The sequence below is a fragment of the Phalangium opilio genome, unplaced genomic scaffold (assembly GCF_054372755.1).
Source record: "Phalangium opilio isolate 3A_F unplaced genomic scaffold, DU_Popi_V2 ptg000209l_1, whole genome shotgun sequence".
Lineage (NCBI taxonomy): Eukaryota > Metazoa > Arthropoda > Arachnida > Opiliones > Phalangiidae > Phalangium > Phalangium opilio.
In genome coordinates this window covers 3,072,646-3,094,512 of record NW_028324217.1, presented here as the reverse complement: position 1 = coordinate 3,094,512, position 21,867 = coordinate 3,072,646, and the positions used below count along the sequence as shown (strand labels likewise).

The 21,867-nt window shown below is 35.0% G+C and overlaps 1 protein-coding gene across 4 annotated transcripts; it reads left to right on the top strand.

The window, feature by feature from the left end:
- The first annotated feature begins 126 nt into the window (after positions 1–126).
- Atg18a (Autophagy-related 18a) lies at positions 127–21,521 on the top strand. 4 transcript variants are annotated; one of them, XM_089854969.1, is made up of 11 exons: positions 127–447; positions 3,229–3,311; positions 10,559–10,725; positions 11,233–11,591; positions 12,570–12,677; positions 12,770–12,937; positions 13,069–13,176; positions 15,232–15,362; positions 18,025–18,081; positions 19,354–19,487; positions 20,380–21,521. In XM_089854969.1, the coding sequence occupies exons 1-10, from the start codon at positions 377–379 to the stop codon at positions 19,473–19,475; spliced, it is 1,374 nt and encodes a 457-aa protein (XP_089711095.1). In that variant the 5' UTR covers positions 127–376; the 3' UTR covers positions 19,476–19,487; positions 20,380–21,521. The 4 variants fall into 4 exon arrangements, with proteins under 4 accessions (XP_089711095.1, XP_089711096.1, XP_089711098.1 ...); XM_089854970.1 differs by having other exon boundaries at positions 20,365–21,521; XM_089854971.1 differs by lacking the exon at positions 18,025–18,081 and having other exon boundaries at positions 129–447.
- The last annotated feature ends 346 nt before the right edge of the window (positions 21,522–21,867 follow it).

The following is a 21,867-nucleotide window of genomic DNA, read 5'->3' as shown; positions in this document are numbered from 1 at the left end:
TAAACCATCTATATATCCTACTGTCTTTGGTGGTTTAATTTTTTTATTGGCCAAATTATAATCACGTGGTGGGCGAGTGCTACGGAACGACGGTAGGATTCCTCCTACGTTTCTAGAGTTTCAAAAGTTGTCGACCAATCATAGCTTATTTACAGTAGACAGCTGGGAGAGAGAGTTGTGTCCCAATTCCCTCGGAAACAAAGGTTTTTGTGTGTTAATAATCCTAGGCTTGTCGATTCGATTTCGAACTTAGCGAAGATGAGCTGAGAAATTATGAATATCTTTTGTATATTTAATTTTATTATCTAGTTAATTAATTAATTAACGCGTACGGGCATTAGTTTTTGCGCGTCTTTGGTGGCGATTTTTATATCTAATGAATCTAGCAAGTGAAGGAGGGGACCCCTCGAGCGGAGTTTTTTTCGTGAACTTCAACCAAGACGCGACGTAAGTGTTTTTCAAAGCCTTGCCTAACCTTGTATTTTATATGTTATTTTGAATTTTTAATGCTGAAAGAGTTAAATAGTTGTCCTTCACTCACTAGCCTAGATATTTTCTTAAGAAAATTTTATACGAGTGAAAGGCTTTGCTTATTAACATTGACAAGACAAAGGCAATTCAATTGATTATCTACTTGCAATCCTTAATGATTATCTGACTCATTTACTGTGGCATTGCATTGCATAGCTTTGATATTATAATTAAAACTGGGTTTATGTTACAAATTAAGGTGTAGGCTACTCCCCTTCATAGTAAGTTTGTCTTTTGCTGCTAAATCTAATGTAGAAGATTGAAAATTAAGTCTCTGTGCCTAAATTCCCTTGTCATTGTTTATTTTAACGGAACATTGTTATTTTTATGTATTGGCTTGATTAATTATGCTTTTCATGCTACATGAATTTGAATAAAAGGGGTGTGACTCTAAACTGTAAAGCTTAAACCTCTACTTACAATATAAAACACTTATATCAGATGTTTTGCCTCTGTAACTTCAACAAGTACAAGCATCAGAAACTGTAGTTTTAGCTTACCGCTATTTGACAATATTCTTGATGTATTTCTATCACAAAATAATATAAAACTTACATACATTAGCATTGATCTGGTCCCATTTTGGTAAAATCTAGACCCCCTTATAGATAGTTTGCATTAAAGGGGCAATTTAACTGTGCTTCAGTGTTGCCAATAATTTGTCAGAGCATCTCCTGTATCTGTATGCAGGTTTGGAACTGAATTGAACAGAACTACAAGCTTTTCAGTCCTTTATAGGTAGATAGTGGTAAAATTGCACTCACAAATGACTGGCAACACTTGTCTGCACACTATTTATACATAGTTTCCATTAAAGGGGGTTTTGCCATTTCCCCCAGTGTTGCCAGGCTGTTAATTCAGTTCAGTTCACTCGGTACTTGATTCACAGAGAGCCTGACAACACTGAGGTTAATTTTAGCCTGAAAGAGGGGGAGGAATGTTTAATAGCCCCTTTATACATAGTTTCCACTAAAGGAGGTTTTGCCATTTCCCCCAGTGTTGCCAGGCTGTTAGTTCAGTTCAGTTCACTCAGTACTTGACCAATTTGACCCACAGAAAGCCTGACAACACTGAGGTTAATTTTAGCCTGAAAGAGGGGGAGGAATGTTTAATAGCCCCTTTATACATAGTTTCCATTAAAGGGGGGTTTGCCATTTCCCCAGTGTTGCCAGGCTGTTAGTTCAGTTCAGTTCACTCAGTACTTGACCAATTTGACCCACAGAGAGCCTGACAACACTGAGGTTATTTTTAGCCTGAGAAAGAGAGGGGAGGAATGTTTAATAGCCCCTTTAGTTTAAAATATCTATTATCAAGCTGGCACTTCATTTGCATTAACATCTGTTAAACCTACTTCCAAGGTGTTCTTGCACAGTATAATTTTAGTTAGTCTACCATATCCTGTGTGTCCATCTGGCATATATTCAGAATAATTTTTTTCATTAGTTTTTAGTTACCAATAAACTCCGCCATAGTTAGAATCATATTTAATTTATTATTTATAAAACGGTACTAAAATTGTGTCAAAACGCCTTCCCTAATGTATCTTCATTATTGAACAATGACATCACGTTCCAGGTGTTTACAAATACCCCCTGTGAAGGATGTCTGACGTAGCTAGCTAGCTAGCTAGGTCTCTTACTCTGAGATATTTTTTATCTCTTCAATTTTACCATCTGTGTACCCATAAGTACGTCCTCCTAATCAGTGCAGGGGGTTTATGTAAGACGTTAAGATTAAATTTCAGTATTTTCTTTAAAAATTGCGTCAGATTTGTTATGATACTTATATGTTTTTCATTAATATAGTATTTATTCATCTTAGTGCACAAAGTTCTGGTTAAATTCAGTACAATTTCAAAATTCTTATAGAGATTAGATTTGTACTAAACTTTTTAAATTTTATCTCGTATTTACACACCTACATGATTTTACTTACAAATTTTTTGAAGTTCTTAAAAGTATTAAAAGGGGATAGCAACAGAGACCTAAATTCAAAAATTAAAGTTTAAAAACGTTAAGGTCCTTTAAATTTATGTTAAAATATGATTGGTGGACTCTAAAATCTCTACTGCGCAACTCCCACGCGGCTGCGCAGTAAAGCTGTGAAATTTTTTTTACACTTTCCCGCCAAATTTGGGAAAACGCGTCAAAAAGTGACTTTCCCGCCAATTTTGAAAAAAAAACGTGACAAAAGTGACTTTCCCGCCAATTTAAAAAAAAACGCGCCAAAAGTGACTTTCCCGCCAATTTAAAAAAAAAAACGCGCCAAAAGTGACTTTCCCGCCAATTTAAAAAAAAACGCGCCAAAAGTGACTTTCCCGGCAATTTTAATAAAAACGCGCCAAAAATGACTTTTCCCGCGCTCTGTTGCTAACGCCTTTATTTAAAATTATATTCAATTTTCCTGAGTCATGTGAAACTTAATCATGAGCGCGGTGTAAATAGTAGCCATTTTAAAAATCAAATATTTCCTTGGTTGCCTAATTATTTTCACAAGTAGTCAGGAAGTATTTGAACCATAAATCAAGGTCATTGTCAAGTTTATTCGATTTTATTGCCAAGAAAAAAAGATCAATTTTGAAGTATAGTACTTAATCTTTACAAGGGTATGGGTTAGTTCTAACCAGTATTTAACTATTTTTTGGTTTTGTGTTGATCTAAGTGATAATTTATAACGGTATCTTTGTATTTTTGGCAGGTCTTTGGCTGTGGGAACAAAAATAGGGTATAGGCTATATCACCTAAATGCCGTTGAAAAACTTGATCAGATTTTTCAAGATGGTATGTACATTTTTAATTGTTTTACTGTAACTTGATCAAAGAATTGATCATATATGAAATAGGAAAATTCTATGTTAAGAAACCGCGCTATGCATGATCAAGGGATTGTTAGAATTATAGTAAATCATGGTAACCTAAACCAGAAGGTGATAATTGAAGAAGTGTGACACTCTGTATCATCTTAATACTTTAGTTATGTAAAGTGATTCTTCTCAGGCTCAGGTATGCCCTTTTTATGGGCATCATACTGTGCTTGAGTGAATTCTATAACTGTTTGGTACTATCAACCCATAAATTTCGTCTTGACGTGTGACAAAAATTAATTCACAAGCGCATGCGCATTGTCTAAATAGTTAAGCAGCGTTAATAAAGTAATGATGAGGGAACTATTTATCGCGTATGTGAATCGGTTTTGTAACCTTGCTTTAATAAATGTTGTGAAGAATCACGTTACAACTACTCCGCTTAGTGGTGGTACACTTCTCTCGAAGAGAAGTATTATATACTTCTGTCTAAACGTAATTTGCATAGTTTAAAGCTAGGCGCGTTAGGTTAAAGCATTTTTCTGGCGTATCAAGGTCACTTAGTAAGAAAGCCGCCAGGGGTGGAGAAGGGCATATATTTCAACCAATAGATGGCGGCACTTCTTGGGCACAGAGCCATATATATTTTTTGCGCAAAGGGTGTGTGCGTTTGGCAACAGGTCAGTATGAGCTGGCAAGTTAGATGTCATTATCCCCTTGATGGATATGTCATTACGTCTATACTTTTGCAAGGTTAATGATATTGACAGATCTCAGTCCAATGTACCTGTTGGTTGTTTCAGCTTTATACTACTTACTGTCTGTCCGTCTACTTAATGAATGGGTGTGTCCAGGGTCTCTTGGTTAATAATCGAGTGTTATGTTACGATTATCTACATTTACCTAACGGAAAATTTGTAGAATTTCTTTTGTGTATGTGTGTTAGGGCTGGATATATTTTAATGTTATATATACAGGGTGTTACAAAATGAGTGGGTAATTATAGGCGCGAAGAAGTACATTTGGATGGTTCTATGGGAAAATCAATAAATTTTGAGTCGAAAATGTACCTAAGTATTTTTAAAATATTTCGACACTAAGATCTCTAAAAAGTGAATAATAATAACCGCAGTTTAATTGGAGGGAGGGGCTATTATATACTGGGTGGTCTATGAGTCGGAATAACTGAAGTGAAATCTAACCGTTCTCCATTCCTACTTCTAAAATTAAATCTATCCCTGCTACAGCTAAAGACATGGAATTGTTATTGAAGTGTACTTATGGTTTTTATGTCAATGTATTTTTGATTTTAGCTTAGAAAGATTTATTACTAAGATTACTGTTATAAGTGTTAGACTTTTATTGTATTCGTGTAATAATCTCAAGTACAAGCATTCCATGACACAATTAAATTTACATAAACAATCGCACTTAAGAAAACGTATTAAAAATTTTATATTTTAATACGCAAAAAATGATTTATTGTGAAAGCTATAAAAAATTTGGTTCTTAGTATTAGCAGGGGATAGCTGTCAAGCTGGTATTGCGAAATCAGTGTGTTTATTCAACTTGACCTAGAAATGTCAAACACGCTATTTCGTATTTAAAAAAAAACAGTAATAATAAGTTTTTCGATAGTTTTTTTTTTTGAAGTATACTTCTAGCCATCCATAAGTTCATAAGCTATGTTCCATCCATAAGTTTGTTAATCTCTAGTAACTTAGAAACGGGAGCTTGTAATTTTGAAGTGATTGAAGTATAGGTCATAGATTCAGGGTAAAGCGACAAACGCCTGGTGAGTGAAAGCGCTGCTGTCAAATTTGGGTAAATTAGTAAGTTCAGACTAAATAGGACCTAGATGGAAGTTGGTCCTGCAAAATTAGTGTAGTTAGGACTTCAATTGACTCGCTTAATTGTCGTTCTCCTTCTCGAACTAGTTATCTCGAGTACTGTTAAGTCTCTCTTGTATAGGTAGTGCCATTCATACTTATGGAAGGAACATATCACTTATAAACTTATGGTATATCCAATATTGCCGTTTATATGAAGTTTAGTGTAAATTTATGGCTAATTGTTTTCGGAACTAGTGTAGTTGTAGATGAGATTCTAAAGGTTGTACTATTTATTTTAATATTTAGTAATATATAGGCCAGAGAGTTGGTATATTGTGACTTCTTATTTCTTTCAACTCTTGATCCAACCTGGGGTCCGTGGGCCCCCTTATCCACTTTTCCCGAGTGGTTTTTTTATGTTGAAAATCCACTTAAAAGTGACATTCTATTTGTTGTATCTTACCTAATCTTTAAACAAAGGACTCCGATCGGTTTGTTTCCAAAATTACAAGTAGATAACTCGAGATAAGCCAATTAAGTTTGAATAACGTGTACCCGTCATTGTTTAAGCTGAAGCCCCATAAATTATTTCCTACAAAATAAACTCAACAATACTAAATAGCAAAAATTTGCTTCTAAGCCACGCCCACTTGCTTCAACCAGATGAACGTAAAAGACTAAATAATTAAAAATTGAAGTCAAAACTTAATTTTCATTTTATTATTAAAAAATTCAAATATTTGCAAGTCAAAGCCCCATAAATTATTTCCTACAAAATAAACTCAATAATACTAAATAGCAATTTAGCTTCTAAGCCACGCCCACTTGCTTCAACCAGATGAGCTTAAATGACTATACATAATTATAAATTTTAATACTTCATCGTTATTTCAAAGCCCCATAAATTACTTCCGACAACATAAACTCAATAATACTAAATAGCAAAAATTTTACTTCGTAGCCACGCCCACTTGGTTCAACCAGATGAGCGTAAAAGACTAAATAATTAAAAATTGAAGTAAAATAGTAAATGCTTAATTTTTATTTTATTAAATAATGTAAATATTAATATTTTACAAGTTTTAAGTCAAACTTGGATATCTACAGAGTCAAGTGGTATTTATAAATAGATTGATAAATACTCGCTGATAATTTAAAAAAAACTATATTAAGATTATTGCCTTTTCTCGACCGCCTTGCAATAAGAGGGAAGTAATATCCTTTCTGTTCAAATGGAATATTTTTTTTTTATTTTCCTGATAATTAATCAGTAGGGTTTCAATTTCTATCAGGAATACATACAGCTACTAGGAATCATTGTGCTCCCCCAATATATCGCTCTTGTTAATTTCTATGAATAGAGCTATCTCATTTGTAACGTTAGGTAAAACGTTACAGGCTTAGCTTTGGCAGTGGGCGGCCATGTTTGGTACCGCTTAATTTGGTTTTATGGGCAAATAGCGTGGGTGACGTCACACAAAGGATTCTGAGATAACTCTATTCGGGTTTTGTGGGTATTAATTCCGGGCTTGAGAACTTACTACGCGTCATGCCGAGGTCATAATTCAGATGGCGTCTGTTCTAACAGTGTTGTTTCATTGGTTGGTAGCAATACGAGTTCCTAGGTGCGCAGGCGCAGGGTGCAATAGGTAGAGAGATAGATTATTAATTCGCTATGGGTAAAATTCGATTGTACATAATGATTAGTCTAGATAGCTCCTCCCATAAAGCGTGGCTAGATACGTTGAGAAATTGAAATGGTGGGTACACAATGATTCTTAGTAGCTGTATGTATTCCAGTTGCTATAGATAAATAATATTAGCTTCTGCTACATATAGGCAGGCCTACAAGTAGCTTGTAAAAATCAATACACGCGTTGAAAAGTCAACTACCTCCGTCTGTACTGTTGTCTGTTTTGGTTCGGTGGTAGGTTTAACGCGCGACAATTTTCCCAACACCTGCAATATTTCTATAATCAGAAGGGGGATAATACTGAAGAAGTGTGAAAGCCACTCTGTATCCTCTTAATATTCTTTAGTTATGTAACATGAATGATTCTTCCCAGGCGAGGGACCCCCCCCCCTTTTTGTTAATTTCCTCTCCCGCTCATCAAACTTAATTAAGATGGGTATATAACTATCGCTCACCGTGCTAGGGTGAATTAACTATAACTGTTTGGTATTTACTAAATCCAAATGCAGCAATCAATTAACCCACAAACCTTAATTGTCTTAGTTGACGTGGGACAAAAATTAATTAACACACAAGCGCATGCATGCGCCTTGGAAAATAGTTAAGCAGCGCTAATAGATATAGTAATGATGAGGAATTAACTATTTACATGCCGTATGTGATTCGGTTTGGCAATTAACGTTGCTATAATAAATGTTAATTCTGATTTGGGTTTGGGAAGAATCATGTTACAATTACAATACCCGCTTTATGGTGGTACACTTCTATCGAAGAGGAGTATTATATGCTTCGGCTATAACCCATTCGTAATTATACGGGTTGGCTTCGTGTGTCATTGTGCTACCTACAAAAGCTTTCGTTTAAAAGGGGGGGGGAATTCATAGACGGTATTTCGCCCCCCTTTTTTGGAAAGGATCTTCTATTGGTGTACAGGAAGTCTGACTGAGAGTGGTTAGCCCCTTTAGTAGTCAAAGCAAGTCGCAAACTGAAACATATATACGGGTACAATACACCTATCTCAGTTGTGACGTCAGTGCCTAGGTAAAACGTCACGGGTTTAGCTTTGGCTGTGGGCGGTTATGTTTGGTACCCAACGCTTTGGTTCTATGGGGAAAGTAGCATGGGTGACGTCACACTAAGCCTCTATACTTTTGAATCTGCAAGAGAATTTTTGAATTCACACGTTTGTCACTTATGGGGACTCAACGTAATAAACTTATGCTAATCTCACTTAATAGTTGTAGACTTTTAACGATATAGACCATACCTTTGAATGTGCAAAAGAAATGTAAAATTCACATGTTTCTTACTTATGGGGACCTAACGTAATAAACTTATGATAATCTCACTTAATATTTGCAGACTTTTAACGATATAGACCTAATTATTTAATGAGAGATTAGTTTGAAGATTATCTTAAGGCAAAACGCTGTCGATGCATATTTTATATCTTCGTTTAGTACGTTCTAAATAAATAAACGTTGTTGTTGTTGTAAGGCTATTGACAGAGAGGTTATTAATCTGATTACCCGTATTGATGTGAAGGTGACAAACACGTGTTAAGTACGTTTTATTGTCTATTTTGATAGCTTTATTTACTACACTTACCGTTTCCTTCTTTGTTCTTGTCAATAAACGATCGGTTTTATTTCAACTTCTATTTAAAATATTTTACCTAATTTCTTGACTTGAAATGGTCACGTGGTGCTTGTGAATTTAGAAATATCAGTAAAGACAGTTACTGCACATACAGCAAAAAAATTAAATAGAAAAAAAGTCGATAACAAATAGTTTAGTCTGAATTAAAAATTATCGTTTAAAGTTTTGTAGGTTATGGATTTGATTTGTGTCTATGATTTCTTCTTTCCTTACTTGTACAACATGATATCAAGGAGCGATATCTAGTTTATTAGGGAGAAGGTTAAGATGCCAAAGTATTAATTCCCGCGCGCCATATTCCCTGCAGTCCCCCTTTCAAAATACAAGGGGGACGTAAAAGGAGGCCCCGGGCTATTTCGCGGCCTCTCCTCAGTCGGAAAATACAAGTAATTTTCGTACTCATTCGCGTCGTCGCGCTGACGTGCACGAGTTTTCAAGAACCAATGAGATGCTGGCTGCTGGTTGTAATTTAGAGGCGGAGGCGGGGATTAACAGTCCGGACAGGCTACGTCTACGTCTTTTGGACTGGAGATAAAGCTAGATTATAAATGTGGCGCGAGTTTATATCTTCTCCCTAGTAAACTAGATATCGCTTCTTGGTTTGATATATTGTACCGGTAGTTCTCTTAATTCTTTAGACATGGACATTTGATTTATTTATCAGAGTCGAGTTCAACATAATTTAAAAAAAATGAACTTTTTTCCCGATGCAGGAAGTTTATTTAAATCATCTTTTTTACTTTTTACATTTTACATTTTCATCGGAAAGCCAATGGCCTATAATTACCCCACATTCAAAATACCTGGAATATGATTTTTTATTTTTGGGTTTTTTTTTTTTTTTTTAAATAAACCTTAGAACCGATTTCAGTTTATTTACCATTACGTATACAAAAGTCGATGGACAACTACAGCCATACTGGTATTGTTTGAGTGTAATTATACAGGGTGTGTTGCAAAAAAGGGCTCAGGCAGGGTAATTATAGAACCGAAGTATTGTACATGAGTGGGATGCGTGGATGGTTCTATGGGAAATCAACTAAATTTTGAGTGAACCGAAAATGTTAAATGTAATAAGTTCTTTGACCAGCCCTTAGATTTTGATTGAGCCCCCACAAGGGATGCATGCACCCCCTAACCCACAAGTTATAAATAAACATTGGAGAAGTGTTTATGATTGGATGACCCCCTTAATTATTGTCTGTTCAGTTTCTTACTTATTAAATTTAAGGGGGGTCATCCAATCATAAACACTCTAATCCAATGTTGATTCATGATAACTTGTGGGTTAGGGGGTGCAATGAAGCATCTCTTGTGGGGGCTCAATCAAAATCTAAGGGCTGGTCATAGAAGTTGCATTTAACATTTCATCGATTCACTCAAAATTCAGTTGATTTCCCATAGAACTAACCATCCATGCATCCCACTCATGTACCCATACTTCGCTCCTATAATTATCCCAACCCTTTTTGATAACCCAACACCCTGTATATTTTTATAGATAAAAAATTGTGGTTTACATGTGTTTAGAATGTTGAGGTTTGATACGCTTATGAAATGGTGTTTATAGTACTAAACTTTCAATTGTGTAACACCACTTTTCTAAAATACATGGGGTTTTTTTATTTTGGTATAATAAGTCTAGACAGTATAATAGCTTTGTTATATAAGTACAATCATTGCAAAAAAATAATAATAATATTATTATTATACCCGCTATTTCAATTTATAAACATTTGTAAAAAAATTGTAGATAAAGTTAGTGCGGTGCGGAGACATATTAAAATTCTTTGAATTAGAATTTTTTAAAAATAAATAGGACGGTCAGGAAATTTAAATACAATTACCTTTTCTAATTATCATAGTTCCTGTTTATTTTTAAATGTTTAATAAGAACTTTGTTGTTGTTGTTATTATTATAAAAATTTGCATAATGAGAGAATTAATAGCGTGATTTATTGGTTGTATAAATGAATCAATTTACAGGTAGAAAAGCAATTAGTAATAAATATTTTGTGGTTTTCATATTTGTCTCGGCAGAAGGAGAAGATCTTTGTATCGTTGAACGCCTTTTCTCCTCAAGTTTGGTTGCTATCGTTAGCTTATCATCCCCTCGGAAGCTAAAAATCCTACATTTTAAGAAAGGAACTGAAATATGCAACTATAGTTACTCAAACACCATTTTAGTTGTCAAATTAAACAGAGCGGTAAGATTTAAATCTTCATAATTAATTAACATTAAAGTAAAAGCTCAGATAACATAACTGATTATACCTTAATTAAAAGAAAAAGCTGCGGTTCTTTTTAAGGTATAATCAAGAAGTGATATCTAGTTTACTAGGAAGAAGGTATAAGATGCCTAAGTATTCGCGCGCCATAGTCCCAGTCGCCCTTTCAAAATACAGGGGGGACGTAAAAGGAGTTAGCCGGGCTATTTCGCGGCCTCTCCTCAGTCGGAAAATACAAGTAATTTTCGTAATCATTCGCGTCGCGCTGACGTGAGGTTTCAAGAACCAATGAGATGCTGGTTGTTGTAATTTAGAGGCGGCGGGGATTAACAGTCCGGACAGGCTACGTCTTTTGGACTGGAGATAAAGCTAGATTATAAATGTGGCGCGAATTTATACCTTTCCCTAATAAACTATAGATATCACTTCTTGGTATCCGAACTTTTACTTTAACCTTGCGATTTTTTTGTCTGTTTCGTTTTGCAGCGACTTGTCGTATGTCTCGAAGAAAGTCTTTATATTCACAATATACGTGATATGAAACTTCTTCACACAATTCGCGAGACACCCCCGAACCCACGTGGTCTTTGCGCGCTCTCTACCAGCAACGAAAACTGCTATTTAGCGTATCCAGGCAGCAGCTCCGTTGGAGAGATTCAAATCTTCGACGCTGTTAACTTGCAAGCCAAATTGATGATTCCGGCTCATGACAACCCCTTAGCGGCAATGGCATTTAATTCTGAAGGCACAAAAATTGCCTCCGCTTCAATCAAGGGAACTGTGATTAGAATTTTCAACGTTTTTGATGGTACAAAATTGTTCGAATTTCGTAGAGGAGTTAAAAGGTTAGTAAATACGTTAACTTGTTATTTGTGTTAATTGGGGTTTTAAAGGGTCTGTAAAGTTTTAATCCCAAGTCTTCAGTATGGATGGATGGGGGCAAATAGGTAGGGCTATAACATACTCAAAGGAAATCCTCTTATCTCTAGTAGAACCAGAGTTATTAGCCTCCAAAGTTTAGTGTAACGCTATTCCTATGGAGGGGGTTGTTTGTTTACATTTTGCTTAATTACTCGGCCCCTGTTTGTCGTAGCCCTACGTTTTTAGTATGGTTAGATGGGGGACAAATTGGACTATATCATACTCAAAGGACATCCCCGTATCTCTAGTAGAACCAGAGTTACGAGCCTCCAAAATTGGGTGTAATGCTATTCCTAAGGAGGGGGGTATGTTTGTGACCATTTTGCTTAATTACACGGCCCCTGTTTGTCGTAGCCCTAAGTTATTAGTATGTTTGGATGGGGGACAAATTGGAATATAACATTCTCAAAGGGCATCCTCGTATCTCTAGTAAAAACAGAGTTACGAGCTTGCAAAGTATAGTCTAATGCTATTCCTATGGAGGGGTATGATTGTTTACGTTTTGCTTAATTACTCGGCCCCTGTTTGTCGTAGCCCTAAGTTTTTAGTATGGTTGGATGGGGGGCAAATTGGACTATAACATACTCAAAGGACATCCCCGTATCTCTACTAGAACCAGAGTTACGAGCCTCCAAAGTTGGGTGTAATGCTATTCCTATGCGGCACTCTTCGTAACTTTATAATGTATACGAGACACTGTATAACCTTAGATAATTGTTGTGTCCGGTACAACCTTAACACATTGGAAAGGAAACCACACGGAGTATTGCAAAATGATTTTTGCCCTTGTTAGTTCGATATTTTCCCATAAAACATAACATTTTTTTCTCCTATAAAATCCTATAATTCCCTGAAAAATCCTAAGGAATGTAAAATACGCGTTTCTTTTAATATCATTATAGGTGCGTGAATATATATTCCTTGGCCTTTAGTATGGATTCCATGTTTCTTTGCGCATCTAGCAACACTGAAACCGTTCATGTTTTTAAATTGACTGAACCAAGTGAATTGTACGTTATTTAACACATTTTCATGATTTTCGGTAGCAAGTTGTTTTGGAAAACTAAGCCTTGGCGCGGTTTACGTTGGTTTAATTGAATAGAAACGAAGCTGAAGAACCTCAAGGATGGATGGGTTATTTTGGCAAGGCCCTGATGCAGTCCGCCAGTTATTTACCAGCTCAAGTCACTGATATGTTTAATCAGGGACGATCATTCGCTACCGTTACATTGCCTTTTTCTGGACTGAAAAATGTCTGCGCTCTAGCTGTGTAAGTTAATTTAACATGGTTATATTATGTTATGTGTTTTTTATGTTTTTTTATACATCTTAAGTGTTTCTAATTTTTATTTTTTCTAATTTATTTGACTTGTTTTTGTGTGTTGGTTTATTTATTTTTAGAATTCAAGAACAGTTGACAGTTTTAGTTGCATCCGCCGATGGTTATTTGTACATATACAGTTTAGATACTGAAGATGGCGGAGACTGCACCATGCTCAAACAACACAGGTTAGTTTTTATTTTAATTTTAATTATTTATAATTGTTATATCTTAATTAAATTTTGTTCTGAAGTCCATAACTTGGAAAGCTAGTTTTAAATACGTTTAGTAGGCCTAGTAGGTTGTAGGCAATTTCACGCATATTTTGAAACTAAGCTCTAGGCATAGACGTCTGTGCACTTGAGCTAAAAAAAAACTCGCGGATATTTTAAACCCTGAAGATTTTCGTCTAGGTTAGATCAGGGATAGATTTAATTTTAGAAGTAGGAGTGGAGAACGGAACGGTTAGTATTTACTTCAGTTATTCCGACTCATAGACCACTCAGTATAGAGCCCTCCCTCCAACACGTAATGTAACGAAAAGTTTAAATTATCTTATTGGCTGCTCACTTAAACTACGTTTTGATGACGTTGCTGACGGGGACGGCGAAAAATAGTGACGTAATTCCTTTTTTACCTCTGTCGCTATGGTAAACCCGCCTCTTCTTTCAAACCCCCCCCCGTCCCGTGGAAGGGGGTCCGTCCGGGATTTGACGCGCGCCCAGATATTACTCTGTTCTCCATTCTTACTTCAAAAATTAAATCTATCCCTGGTTAGATAGAGACCTAGGTTTACGCGTGCTGACAACCGGTGTTGTAACAGAGTATATACAGAATAAGGTGTCGTTTGAGATAGGGAGTTGCCTATCCTATAGCGTGAAAACAAATTTCCTCACGCGCATTGCATTCTTTATCCATGATATGAACTTCATTAGATTTTATTGTCATGGAATTACAACATAACGTGTTCAGTTCAAACTTGCATGATTGAAGCATGCTTTATTTCATTGGGATTTTGGTTGTTTATTTTTTTATTAACAATTAAATTTAAACATCCATGACAAACAGAACAAATTTCTAGGATTCGAATACGTTTAATAATACGAAGGAAAGTTTACGAGTTTTGTTAGTGACGTAAATTACTGTGAAGTTCCAGTCTGGTGTGCTGAAAGTTTTGCCGTTGTTTTAGTTTTTTTTTTTTTAGCTTTTTGCACACAGCAAGTTTTACTGTTTTAACACAATCACTTGCTTTGGCTTTTTTTGCAACTTATTTAAATTTGATTTGAATTTTGCGTCAAAATGAAATTGTACCTGAATAAAGACATTTTTTCAATTTTTTTTTTATTATAATTACCAAAATTTTAAATTATTACCAAAGTATAAATTATTGGTAGGAAATAATATGTGTGTCAGTGATTATGGAAATTCTATAGATGTAAGTGTTCCGTGTGAAGTTTCGTTTGCTAACATACGTGTGCCTAACATTTACTGCGTAAGCGTTTTTGTGTTTATTACTATTGAGAGCTTTGAATGCTTGCACAGTAACTTCGAACTAGTTCAAATGTCTTTAAAAGCATAGTTAACATTAGCGCTAAAGAATCTACAGTTATAAATGAAAAGCTTCGATATTTTACGTGTGTTTTTACCAGAAGTATATAATACTTCTCTTCGAGAGAAGTGTACCACAACAAAGCGGGGTAAGTGTAACGTCACTCTTCCCAACATCAGAATTAACATTTAGAGCAAGGTTACTAAAACGAATCACATACGCGATAAATAGTTCCCTTATCATTACTCTATTAGCGTTTAAATATTTGGCAAGACGCATGCGCTCGCGCATTTTTGTCCCACGTCAAGACGATCAAGGTTTGTGGGATGATTGCTGGGGATTTAGTGCCAAACAATTATAGAATTCACCTTACGGTGCGAGAGTTACCCATTTGTAGTTTGATGAGCGGGAAAGCAAACTAAAAGGGATCCCTCGCCTGGGAAGAATGACGTTACATGACTGAAGTATTAAGATGATACAGAGTGTCATCCTTCTTCTATTATCCCCGTCTGGTTTTACGTAATGCGCTGTTCATGCAGCAAAAACTGTTCTTTCAAATTCAAAATGCTCAAGAGTTACAAATTAAAAACATCGTTAGTTCACGACAAAGCGCGTTACAGTGTACTCTGCATTGTGCACATGAAACTGTTGACGTTACTGATTTTGCATTTATTTTGGTAAATGATCCACTCAGGCTTGACTGCCAAGAAGACACTAGCTCAAACAAGGAAGGCGGCGCGACTGTTGCGAGTGGCGCTGATAGATCTCCAAACCCCGCTTCAGGCAGTAGCGCGGTCGGAAGCCGACGTCCAGTGAGAACTCCTGGTAATGTATTCCGTTTTATTTAGTTTAAACTTATTTCAAGTTATAATTTTATGATTTTATCGGTGGTGGTAAGGTCATTACTCATTTTTTATCGTCATGTACCTGTTTATTATGTTTTTGGTTGGTAGAATTTATTTATTTCAATTTATTTGGGGTTGAAAATGGGGTAATAGTGTTCCGTTGGGTTTTGGGTTGGGCCTTTGGATGAGAAGAAGATGTACGATAAGTTAATAAGGGGTAAAAAGGGGTTTGTGTTTTATTGTATTTGTAACAGACAGCCTGCATAGATACGTTACATTCGCGACTAAAGTCAAAGTCAATGAAACACCATAAGTCATTTACATAAAGAAATAATCAAAGGAATTTAATTACCATTCTTCATTCTTTTCAATATTACTTCATTCTTTATATTCTATCAAAAAACCCCGATTGAATTTCTTCTTATCTTACTTTAGCTCGCGTATTTTAAATACGGTTTTTTTTTTCTAGAAGTAAGTTTAGTTTTTCTCTATAGTCTGTCAAACGAAAGAAGAGCCCTGAGAAATTTGTCCAAATTGGTGTCGCCACCATCGACCCCATAGTACTTTATCAACTTGTTTTGTTTTGTCAATAGTCGTCTGTAATATAGTCTGCTATAAACAGATAGGCTTAATCGCAATAGAACCAATAAATTTTGCTATATATATTTAATATGTTTATGTTTCATGATTTTTTACGATCATCGAGTATTAAAGAATAAAAAACAAAATTAACGACAAGACACCAGTTTTATTTTTGTTGAACTTGCAATATATTTTAAGGACATAAGTTTAAGTACTTGTCCATAAGTAGTTCAGCATCAAAGCGTCTTCAGTCCACGTCTTCATCAGAGTCTTCGCTGCATGTGTCTTCTTGCATATTAATTTTAAGAGGTTCAATTGTGGTTTCGATGATGGGATCTTTTTCCCAATACTCAAGCATTATATTCTCGACGTGAACTTTATGAAATAATAAAGCGTCACAAGTCCAGAACCCTGAAGTACGAAATTGACGAGGTTGCTAAAATTAGAGGTCAGACGGTAGTGAGGATTCCACCGTACCATTGCCAGTTTAACCCGATTGAACTAATATGGGCACAAGTGAAGAACGACGTTGCGAAGCAGAATTCTGGTTTCAAACTCTCGACCTTCAAAGATGCAACATTGAGGGCCATTGAACGTGTAACACCAGAGAATTGGCGTAAGGCAATAGAGCACGTCGAGAATATAATGCATGAGTATTGGGAAAAAGATCCCATCATCGAAATCACAATTGAACCTCTTAAAATTAATATGGAAGAAGACAGCGAAGACTCTGATGAAAACGTGGACTGAAGACGCTTTGATGCTGAACTACTTATGGACAAGTACTTTAACTTATGTCATTAAAATATATTGCAATGTTAGTTCAACAAAGATAAAACTGGTGTCTTGTCGTTAATTTTGTTTTATATTCTTTAATACTCGATGATCGTAAAAAATCATGAAACATAAACATATTAAATATATATAGCAAAATTTATTGGTTCTATTGCGATTAAGCCTATCTGTTTAGAGCAGACTATATTACAGACGACTATTGACAAAACAAAACAAGTTGATAAAGTACTATGGGGTCGATGGTGGCGACACCAATTTGGACAAATTTCTCAGGGCTCTTCTTTCGTTTGACAGACTATAATTTCTTCTGTATTACCAAGAAGCGATGTCTAGTTAACTAGGGAGAAGGTCTAAGATGCCTAAGTATTCGCGCGCGCCATAGTCCCATCCCCCTTTCGAAATACAAGGGGGGTGGGGACTTTACTTTAGTTTACTAGGGAGAAGGTATAAATTCGCCCCACATTTATAATCTAGCTCTTTATCTCCAGTCCAAACGTAGACGTAGCCTGTCCGAACTGTTAATCCCCGCCGCCGTCTCTAAATTAAAACCAGATGCAGCATCTCATTGGTTCTTGAAAACTCGTGCACGTCAGCGTGACGCGAATGAGGTAAAAAATTACTAGTATTTTCCGACTGAGGAATGGCAGCGAAATAGCGCGGTGGCCTCCTTTTACGTCCCCCCCCCCCCTTGTATTTTGAAAGGGGGACTGGCTGGGACTATGGCACGCGCGAATTAATACTTCGGCATCTTATACCTTCTCCCTAATAAACTATAGATATCACTTCTTTCTTGTACAAGTGTTTCGGTCAATTTCATAAACTCTGCGCGTAGTTTTAGCTCTTAAGACGTGTTTTCTAAAAGCTAGGAAATTATTAAGCATAGATCAAGTTACTAAAATAATTTCATATTTACTAGATGATAAGTCTATCAATCTATCAACTATCATTCTTGATTACTAGTAATCATAACCCATTTTTCATACACTATACAAACATATTTATCATTTCGTCTAACTAACCATCCTAACCTCACCTTCCGCTTAGTAAAAAAACGAACATAATACTTACCAATATAACTAACCCAAAATTTCAACCTAAATCCTTATTAATTTAATCAAATTAAATCCCTTATAAAATTCCAAAAATAAACAACATAACAACAACATAATCAATCCACCGAACGCACAAACACTTCGTCAATTCGTTCGTTACAACCGAACCGGGTTTTTATTAAAAATCTGCATCGACAATCTTTCTATGTGCAGGAACCACAAGCTACGCTGCTATAGTTCGCGGCGGTTCCGATTCTGGTTCCCAGAAAGGTGTGTAGGCTTTCTGTTACGTCTCTTGTTAATTACCATCGTTAAAAAATCATGGCTTAACACCCTCCGGATGTCAGTTAAAACAAATTACAGAAACGCTGCGTTTAAAAGCATGATCATTTTTGCTCGATAGCTTAATTAAAGGGGCTGTAAAGTAAGGCAACGGCTTGTGCGGGTAAGAATTATTTGAAATACGGTACATGCACCACGTGACGCCAAGATACAAAGGCTTACTTTTAACATCTCGCGAGATTGCAGCGTAAATTCTAATAAAAAGTGGTTGGTAGTTTAGTTTTCATTTTAAAACGAACTGAGCTTGCTTCTTTGAACTACACTACGTACGCCTCTCCTTGGTTAAGTCACGTGCCTCTGACGCGTTTTAAATAATTGTTATCCCATCGCCGATGCCTTAAAACTTTACAGAGCCTTTTACGATACCTTTAAACATTTGTTATGTTTAATTTTTTTTTTGTTTCCTTATTTTAAATCCATGTATTTTATTTTTTTTCCTTTTTACATTATTATTATTATTATTTAATTTTATTTGTATAAATTAAATTTTATCTTGCGTTAATTGTAAAAAAAAAAAATATTCTTTTCTTTAATTATTTATACGTCTTTTTTCCCTTATTATTATAAATAGTTTAAATTTAGTTAAAACGAAATGTTTATGTTAAGATCTGTTAATGTTTGAATTTTAAGGAATTATCGATAATTCGATATAAAAGGTATACTTAAAAAAAAGCGTACTAGAGAGACTGGTTACTTTTAATTTAATTTAATTAAAAAAGAATATTTTAATTAAACCTTTCTGATGTGAAATAAAAATGGTTTTAATTTATATTTTCGTGAAAAATTCCATTTTTTATTTTTTTGGGGTTATAAGTAAATTTTAGTGAAAAATTTAGCCTAGTTCATGAAAAATTACGGAGGTTCGTTTCATGATAGATTTTAGTCAAGTGAAGGGTTATGTCTATTTTAGACCTATTTTTGTCGAGTCTTCTATATTAAAACCGTAATTTTTCATGAATTTTTCACTTTTGGAGCTTTATTCTTATATATTCTGCAGAATGTAATGTAAGGCTTTCTAAATATTATTTTGGCACACACACAGCGCAATCACTAACCACAATCAATGAATAATTAAATATATGAAAATTATCTTGGCACTAGCTATATTGAGTTGTAACGCCTAGGGTAGTTCATGCTCTCTTTTTGTTTTTGTTTATTTTCTGTATCACTCGTCATTCCCCCTGTGGCGCCCTCTATCAGATGGATTGACATCGGCCGACCACGCCCATTCTTCACCTTCACATGGATCTCTGGGTTCCGTTAATAACGCGGGATATGTCGATGAAAGTGAATTCCCACCCATGTCTCATACCAATGAATGAATGATAAAAAAGGTAATTTAATAGTTTTTAAAAACGTGTGGGATGGGCTTAATTACTTAATTACTCGTCGGCTGCTTTTTTTAAATATGAAAGGAATTAAATATTAAAAATTAAAATAAATTATCTCTTATTACAATATCATAATTAGTACATTTAATTAGTCTTAAAAATAATCAAGGACTACTGCCTCGCCATCCGCCATTGCTTTAGTGCAGGCGTCTGCTACACAGAACCTCGTACTCCTACGGGATTGGTTGAATTCTCACATACTGAGAGAGGTAATGGTAGCAGACGCCTGGAACCAATCAAGGTCGTAGCTAAGCCTAGCCTTTCCCAAGATTAGCGGGAGAGTCAACTCCACCCCTTGACTATGGGAGGGGTCTAGTGGTATTTCGTTAATCTAAAACATAGCCGAGGCTTACTTTAAAACCTTTCTCCATTCGGGCAATTCGAAACACTATATCCAAGAAGTGATATCTAGTTTATTAGGGAGAAGGTATAAATTCGCCTCCACATTTATAATCTAGCTTTATCTCCAGTCCAAACGTAGACGTAGGTCCGGAGCTAGTTAATCCCCTCCTTTAAATTACAACCAGCCAGCATCTCAATGGCTCTTGAAAACTCACGTCAGTGCGGCGACGCGAATGACGGGAAAATTACTTGTATTTTCCGGCTGAGGAGAGGCATTTCGAAATAGCCCGAGGCCTCCTTTTACGTCCCCCCCCTTGTATTTTGAAAGGGGGACTGGGACTATGGCGCGCTAATACTTAGGCATCTTAAACCTTCTCCCTAATAAACTAGATATCACTTCTTGCAATTTACGACTATTATTGTCTTAGCTAACATAGTTGTTAGAGAATGCTGTACCTAACTAATACAATACTAACAGGTTTATTACCAACAGATAACGGCGTTGATTTTGTAATCGAATTGCAATTGCTTTTAATCGTTGCACACATTCACAACACAACAACAAAAAACACAACCATTGGATTTTTTTTATATATTCAGAAAAAGTTTAATTGAGTTTTTACTTAAAAAGTGTGCAATGTTAATTCGTTCGAAATATGTTCTTTAGCTATAATAACATACAAAAAACATTATAAGAAAGAAACACTCGTGTGTATGCGGAGAATTGAGATTCGCGAAGAAGTACATATTGTAAAATACAACTTAACATAAATAATTTACCAACAAATTAATTAACACTTAAATTTGTTGACAAACAAACAAACGACGTCAAAATGAAAAGTAAATACAAACAAACACAAACGAATATGTATAAATAAAATTTACATCTGGTTTTTAATGAAAGAAAAAACAAATCGAAATAGAATCATTTTAGGACCATAATTATTATATCTGTGAATAGATAATTACATACGATAAAGTTTGAAATACTTAATTCGTTTAGGTTTAATTGAAGGATAATGTTAGAAAAAAAATCAATGTGAAATTTATCCTTAGGCTTTGTTTTATTTTGCAATCTTGTAAATTTACATGCATAGACGTTTTACATAAAAATAAATGAATAAAGAAATTGTAAATATCGGAAGTTTATCATCGTATGATTTGTTTTATTAATTATAATTAGTACGAATGCTATAGGTACAATGTAATAGCTTTTAATTAACGCATGTTTCAATTAAAATGCTAGAATTAAATGCAAATTTTGTTGTTTTATTTAAATGAGTAAGAATCCATGTTGTAAATGATTAAAAAGTTCGCTGAAAATGTAATGCTCCCGAAGATATGATTGATTGATTGATATTGTTTTAGTGTGTTACTTTATTATTATTCATTAGCTTCTTTAATTATGATTATTTTGTTTATTATATAATTGTATAAATAATATTAATTGTCTTATTATTAGATTATTTTGGACTTTAATGTAACCTATTTTTAATTGTTATAAAGAAAACATACAAGCGAGTTATTAGTTCTGTATAAAAACTGTAGGTATAACGTGTAGGTTTTTTGCAGGCAGTATTTGTAATTTGAAAAAATGTTTCTATTACATTGTGATATTAAAAATTACAAGAAATATTTTGTGGTTTTTTATTCGTTTTTCTTCACTAAAGTTCAATTATTTGCCACCAGGTTATACGGACTTTGGTATTTTTGGCGCTAGTGAGTTTTGTCACGTGACTGATAACACGTAGTAGCTGTTCTTCTACAAGTTAGGTAGGTGCGGTTTTTATTTGTTGTGCTTCACTAAGGTTCAATTATTTGCCACCAGGTTATATGGACTTTGGTATTTTTGGCGCTAGTGAGTTTTGTCATGTGACTGATATCACGTCACGTAGTATGTGTTCTTCTACAAGTTAGGTAGGGCCTTGACCCCTTCATTACATCTATCTTGATTGTTTACGTTGTTTTGGTGCCTTAAATG

Coding starts and splice junctions, on each gene's coding strand:
- Atg18a (XM_089854969.1), top strand. CDS start 377: ATGAATCTAGCAAGTGAAGGAGGGGACCCCTCGAGCGGAGTTTTTTTC. Junction 448..3,228: donor AACTTCAACCAAGACGCGAC/GTAAGTGTTTTT, acceptor TATTTTTGGCAG/GTCTTTGGCTGTGGGAACAA. Junction 18,082..19,353: donor CGATTCTGGTTCCCAGAAAG/GTGTGTAGGCTT, acceptor GCCCTCTATCAG/ATGGATTGACATCGGCCGAC.